This window comes from Sprattus sprattus, assembly GCF_963457725.1.
Source record: "Sprattus sprattus genome assembly, chromosome: 18".
Classification (NCBI taxonomy): domain Eukaryota; kingdom Metazoa; phylum Chordata; class Actinopteri; order Clupeiformes; family Clupeidae; genus Sprattus; species Sprattus sprattus.
In genome coordinates this window covers 31,469,654-31,477,153 of record NC_137916.1, presented here as the reverse complement: position 1 = coordinate 31,477,153, position 7,500 = coordinate 31,469,654, and the positions used below count along the sequence as shown (strand labels likewise).

Sequence of the window (7,500 nt, the reverse complement as noted above, 5' to 3'; positions counted from 1 at the left end):
ATGTTTCATCCTGAATCTGAGGATTTAGGCTGTGCAGGCCCATAGTAATATTGCCTCTGCTAGAACTAGACTGGTGTTTTGTAAATGAAGGGAGAGTGCATATTAATGAGCTAGGACTTTTACGTAACCATCTAGGAATTTTGAATTGGGTCAATTTACCACCATCTTTTACATTTGAGGGAGGCCTTTTTATTCATTTGAAGAACGGTATGTCAGTTCCATGTACTGAATGTACTGTCTTTTTACAAAGTAAATACAATTTTCCATTCTATTGCGTCTTTAAAGATTGTCTCTAAAGTATTCACCCACAGGCAGTCAGGACATACACAAGGTGTTTGTCAATTATAGAAGTTGCCAATATCTTTCTTTTAAAGTCAATGTTGCAGACTGGACCTTTTAACGTGAGTATGAAACACACAGTGCCCTCACCTAAGGTTTATTTGGGTTCCTATGAGCGTGAGTATGAAACAAACAGTGCCCTCACCTCAGGTTTATTTGAATTCCTATGAGCGTGAGTATGAGACACACAGTGCCCTCACCTCAGGTTTATTTGGGTTCCTATGAGCGTGAGTATGAAACACACAGTGCCCTCAGCTAAGGTTTATTTGAATTCCATCACAGTTGCGGCCAGTGCAGTTTGGCTGCTGTGCTAATCAAGCAAGGACTCTTTACTCCTTTAAGCACTTAAGTGTCCTTAATTACTCATCACATTGCATTACACTCTGACATGATTGCACATTTATACCATTAATCTTAAAAATTAATATATATAGCCGTTGCAGTGTCTCTTACACAGCATTTGCAAGTGTATTTAGGCTAGGTCATTAACGCTATTCTTCAAGCACTATGACTCTACAACAGAATGGGATTCTGGGATACCTGTGCCATGGCTGAGGTCTGGCCTTGAAGAATGGCGTCTTCGGTGTCGATCAGTGTGTAGTTGACTGAAATGAAGATCGGACTGAGCTTGTCTTTAAACTCTGACTCTGCCTGTGTAGAGAGACAAGAGAGAGCATCATGGGGGGGGGGGGGGGGGCGGGGGGGGAGAAAGAAAGAAAGAAGAGAAAGAAGAGAGCATGAAGGAAATTGAGGGGAGAAAGTGAGAGAAGTAGACACAGACAGAGAGAGAGAGAGAGAGAGAGAGAGAGAGAGAGAGAGAGAGAGAGAGAGGGAGAGAAACCCGAAAACAACAATCAGTGCTTAGCTCAGAGATGTCCCCCACAGACTCTCAAAGACACATGAAGACCAAAGACCCAGAGTGGTGTCACAAGCTGCAGGGCTTTGCTCTTTAGAATCCCCCTGGACTGTGATGTCACATTGCACCAAATAAAATGTTACATGTCTGCCTTAAGTGTGAAGGGGGCATAGCAGCGGGGGAATAATGTGGTTTGTGCTATTTAGGGGCTGTCTTCTCTGGAAGATCACAAAGGTGTCCTCGATAGTTCCCCACCACCACCAACGCAGAGCAACTCTGTTTCTAAGTCTTCTCTTTTTTGCTATCTCTGTGCTAAAGTTCGTGCTAATATGAATACCATGACAACAGCGATTCACCTTCGTTAATTTCTAGGTTTTTAGAAGTGAATGGAAGACAATGAAAATGTTCTTTTTAGGGCAAACAACATCCCACCCTCAGGTAAGCGGTCACGTTGAAGCAGGTGTTGGGCTAGGGTTAGGGTTAGGGTTAGGGTTAGGGCTAGGGTTAACCCACCCTCAGGTAAGCGGTCACGTTGAAGCAGGTGTTGGGGTGTGCGGTCTGGACCGTGCGTGTGACTCTCTCCTGGGGCTGGCCGCTGTGGAGCAGTAGAGTCCTGCGGTTGAGCGCCTGCTTCATCTTGTCCAGCTGCAGCTCCACACTCAAGGCTGGAGGGTGGGGGGGGGGATGAGGGTGGGGGACGAGAGATAGAAACAGAAACACGTAGACAACATTTGCACCTCACAGTCATGGGCACTCACTCTCGCAGGGTCTTGATGTGTGCACTTATGTAACAAGAGGTCACAGTCTGGGGACAACTTGCTGAAAGGGTGGACAAGAAGAACGCCAACGATGACTGCCAAATTGGCTACACTTATATTACTGACTTCTACTCCGATGCTAACCCATAATGTATGCTTTCCCCTGCAATTGTTAGCTCTTATCTGTGGACTTCCGATTCTTCCTTGAGGCTAACCTTCAGAATGCCTTTGGGTGGGTTTAGAGCTGTGACACTGTGAAACGGTCCCCCTCCTATATGGACCCCACCCACACTCGGCCTACATCTCACCATGGTTCCCATTATACGCATGAGAGCTCGCTTCATCTTGCTGCAGCGCTACACTCAGAGCTGGAGGTTGAGGGGAAGGACACAGGAAGAACACAAAGATCCCATTTGCACCTCACACACACACACACACACACACACACACACACACACACACACAGACACAGACACACACACACACACACACACACACACACACACACACACACACACACACACACACTCACAGACACACACACACACACACACACACACACACACACACACACACACACACACACACACACGCACACACACACACACACACACACACACAAACACACACACACACACTCACAGACACTCACAGACACACACACACACACACACACACACACACACACACACACACACACACACACACACACACTCACACTCACACTCACAGACACACTCACAGACACACACACACACACACACACACACACACACACACACACACACACACACACACACACACACACACACACACACACACACACACACACACACACACACACACTCACAGGGACACACACACACACACACACACACACACACACACATACTCACTCTCACAGGGACACACATGACTTTGACATTTATGTCACCAGAGTTAACAGTCTAGAGACAACGTGTTGAAATTTATGGACCGGAAAGCATCGAGAAAATACCCTTAACAAGGCTACGCCTATACTGGCTTCACCACTAAGACCCACCCAACTTGTGGATTTCGCTTTCCTGTTTTATCTTCTCCAGCTGCTGCTCTGTGCTCAAGGTTGGGAGTAGGGTGAAAGGAAACCGGAAGGAGAACACATACACCCAGTTTACACCTTATACTTAAAGATGACCTTCATGTGTTTAGAAGATGACCTTCACTCTGTTTACATCTAGGGTTGCTAACCCTAACCCTACACATACACCCAGTTTACACCTTATACTTAAAGATGACCTTCATGTGTTTAGAAGATGACCTTCACCCTGTTTACATCTAGGGTTGCTAACCCTAACCCTACACATACACCCAGTTTACACCTTATACTTAAAGATGACCTTCATGTGTTTAGAAGATGACCTTCACCCTGTTTACATCTAGGGTTGCTAACCCTAACCCTACACATACACCCAGTTTACACCTTATACTTAAAGATGACCTTCATGTGTTTAGAAGATGACCTTCACCCTGTTTACATCTAGGGTTGCTTACCCTAACCCTAACCATAACCCTACACAAACACCCTGTTTACACCTTATACTTAAAGATGACCTTCATGTGTTTAGAAGATGACCTTCACCCTGTTTACATCTAGGGTTGCTAACCCTAACCCTAACCATAACCCTACACAAACACCCTGTTTACACCTTATACTTAAAGATGACCTTCATGTGTTTAGAAGATGACCTTCACCCTGTTTACATCTAGGGTTGCTAACCCTAACCCTACACATACGCCCAGTTTACACCTTATACTTAAAGATGACCTTCATGTGTTTTGAACCTATCGTGCAGGAAAGTGTGCATGAAACTATCACAACAACAAAGAGACAGTAGAATGTAGTTGCTTTAGCTTCTCTACATCAGATGGCTAAAAGCGATAAACATGAACCAGTTCTTACCCAGTGATGCGGGGATACGATGACCAGAGACACTGATGCACATGATGACAGTGAAACTGAAAAACAAAAGAGATGTTCACTGCCATGAGAAACAACCATGATCTTAAATATCCCCTCCTCGTCTGGTTAGTGTCTTCAATGTATGCGTGCCCGAGAGAGACAGAACAGACCTTCTTTTAGGTGCCTTCACTATGCCTAACTCCCTTCTGAGACCTTCTGAATGAAATGGAGGAGTAGTTGTTTCAGAGCTCACTGTCTACCATACTCACTGTACCTTTTATATGAACAGAGCCATTGCTAATGGAGTTACAGATGATGACATTCCCTAGGATCCTTGGTTGGAGAGAGCCCACATTAATTACAGCGAGATGCAGGGAGTTGTTTTTTAGAAATGTGTTGGGGTCCAGAATTTCATAGTTTTGTGAGGCCCATAATGACTTCATCTAAGATCAGGAAGGCTGTAGACATTGTACCGATTCATGTTCCTTACCAGGTAACTGACTTCTTAGTCCTGGTGGCTGAGCATAATGACATCTAAGATCATGAATTCATGTTCCTTACCAGGTAACTGACTTCTTAGTCCTGGTGGCTGAGCATAATGACATCTAAGATCATGAATTCATGTTCCTTACCAGGTAACTGACTTCTTAGTCCTGGTGGCTGAGCATAATGACATCTAAGATCATGAATTCATGTTCCTTACCAGGTAACAGACTTCTTAGTCCTGGTGGCTGAGCATAATGACATCTAAGATCATGAATTCATGTTCCTTACCAGGTAACAGACTTCTTAGTCCTGGTGGCTGAGCATAATGACATCTAAGATCATGAATTCATGTTCCTTACCAGGTAACAGACTTCTTAGTCCTGGTGGCTGAGCATAATGACATCTAAGATCATGAATTCATGTTCCTTACCAGGTAACAGACTTCTTAGTCCTGGTGGCTGAGCATAATGACATCTAAGATCATGAATTCATGTTCCTTACCAGGTAACAGACTTCTTAGTCCTGGTGGCTGAGCATAATGACTTCATCTAAGATCATGAAGGCTGTAGACATTGTACTGATTCATGTTCCTCACCAGGTAACTGACTTCTTAGTCCTGGTGGTTGAGCAGGTCTTCTCCTCTGGGTTTAGCACGTCAGGAGAGAGGGTGAGCTGGACCTTGGCATTCACTACGGCAAGAGTTCTAAGAAAGGAAAAAAAATAAGAGTGTAGTAATTACATTACATTTGTAGAACATTACGGACATTAATATATCATGGGTCAATAATTTTCATGCTTCCAGGAAGATCTTTAAGGCATTATTTAGGTTTGCAAATTGAATGTGCTTCTAAAGCCCTCAAGGTCTTAAGCAGATTTTATTTAAAAAGAGTTTTTAAAACAAGTCATGACCTACCTATATACAGCTATCTTACTGGCACCCCATGCACCAACAATAAGATCTGTTGAAAAAAGAAATTATTCTGTATTTGTTATAAATAAGTCATTGGGTTGTTCAAATTCCTCCTCATTCAACTAATAAAATTGAAATAAATCATTCAAAATGACTTGTACATGTACCAAAGTGACTTTATTGTCTCTGGGTCCATGCTTATATTATATGTATCATAATGTTATATGCATACATACTATAGGGACAAACTAACCTATAGCACAAAATTAAAAAGATAAACCATGGCAACCATTTACATAGCACCAAATAGAAAAAAAACAAGTGTACCCAATGCAATCTTAGTCACATGTGATGACTAACCCTAACCCAAACATGTGATGACTAACCCTAACCCAAACATGTGATGACTAACCCTAACCCAAACATGTGATGACTAACCCTAACCCAAACATGTGATGACTAACCCTAACCCAAACATGTGATGACTAACCCTAACCCAAACATGTGATGACTAACCCTAACCCAAACATGTGATGACTAACCCTAACCCAAACATGTGATGACTAACCCTAACCCAAACATGTGATGACTAACCCTAACCCAAACATGTGATGACTAACCCTAACCCAAACATGTGATGTTTTCTGCAGGGATGTGATAAACATCATTAGTGGAAGATTGATCCTAAGGACCCAGTAATTACCATGGAAACGGTGTCAGAACAGAAAAAGAGCTGTTTGTGCGGATGCCTGTTTGCTCATTTGATTGAAAGCGCTTTGAGGATGACAATGTTGTCTTTCATGAAAGAGAAAACAATATGACAGGAATACTGTGCTTTGTCATTTCTGAAAGAGGTTGTGGTATAAAAAAGAGCCTGTTGGGGGTGCTGAGGCATGAGTTATCTGGGATCGGGAGTCGTGGGCGTGTGTGTGTGTGTCTGTGTGTGTGTGTGTGTGTGTGTATGTTTGTGTGTGTGTGTGTGTGTGTGTGTGTGTGTCTGTGTGTGTATGTGTGTGTGTGCCAGTGTCTTTGTGTGTGTGTGTGTGTGTGTGTCTGTGTGTGTGTCTGTGTGTGTGTCTGTGTCTGTGTGTGCCTGTGTCTTTGTGTGTGTCTGTGTGTGTCTGTGTGTGTGTCGTGGGCGTAGTGAGGAGACAAAGAGTTCATTGGGTCTGTCTGGCACTCGTGTGGTGGGTCAAAAGCATTGCTGTGTAGGGAGAGAGACACCAAGCCCTCTGAGGGACCTGGGCTAGGCGTACACACACTCTTTCACTTACACACTCTTTCTTTCACTTACACACTCCTGTGTTAAAGGTCGTGGGGACACTGTCCTCCATTTACAGGCTCTCCTCCCCCACACACGTACGGTACATACACTCCCCCCCACACACACCCACACACAGACACACACACACACACACAAACAGAATGTGGGGATTACAAAAACTTCCACCAAGTTTTCCCAGGAAATGTAAAATAGCCTCTTCGTCTGGCAGTCAGTGAAGAGGAAATGACAAACAGCCGAGGGGGGATTAACTGACCAACATGAAGACTGGGATCAGACTGTGTGCAGTTTATTTATTTATTTATTATTTATTTACAAGCTTTTATTTGTGTTGATGCTATGAGAGCTCTTGGGAGCGAGGTCAGATGCAACAACAAGAGAAGAAAAGAGACATGGATTAGGAAAGGCTTTTACAGGTCAAGTCATTGAGGGCAACCTGTTCTCGCTGAGTGCAATTATCCTGCAGAGGGTTGAAAGGCTAAATGATGGGGGGTTCCGGAACCCAGCAAAAGAAATAAGCAAACTAAACCACAATAAAAACGTAACAAAAACAAATGTAAGCGGTAACTGTTGTTTCTGATGGCATGCTGTCATCAAAAAAGTAATATCAATGGGCCTCATTCTCGACAGCAGTTGGGAAGACTTTCCGAAGGATTTCAGAAGGAACTCCACTTCGGAAACATTTATGAAAACATTTGCATTCTCGTTATTTTTTTCTTCTGTGCTTTCTTCTGAACTTCAGACAACTTTCAGAACTCGTAATAGCAGTCGTAACTCTACCGGAATCTTCTCAAATTGGATTCCACGGGCCATCTTGTGGTTATTTGAGGAATCGCGTTGAGGAATGACATTTGAAAAAACTCTGTATTACAGTAAAAGGGTTAACGGGCGAATTTGTGAGAACCCGTTGGTGATTGCGTTCACGTCAAC

General features: G+C 43.6%; 1 protein-coding gene across 1 annotated transcript in view; it reads right to left on the bottom strand.

Moving 5' to 3' along the window:
* The window catches only part of itga2b (integrin, alpha 2b), a gene marked incomplete at both ends in the record, with an annotated part of 31,348 nt that overhangs the window by 12,840 nt on the left and 11,008 nt on the right, over positions 1-7,500 (bottom strand). The window contains 5 exons of the mRNA XM_080856304.1: positions 880-990; positions 1,709-1,860; positions 3,893-3,948; positions 4,974-5,081; positions 5,292-5,337. Of these exons, the coding sequence (XP_080712430.1) occupies positions 880-990; positions 1,709-1,860; positions 3,893-3,948; positions 4,974-5,081; positions 5,292-5,337 (473 nt within the window). The remainder of the gene's footprint in view (positions 1-879; positions 991-1,708; positions 1,861-3,892; positions 3,949-4,973; positions 5,082-5,291; positions 5,338-7,500) is intronic.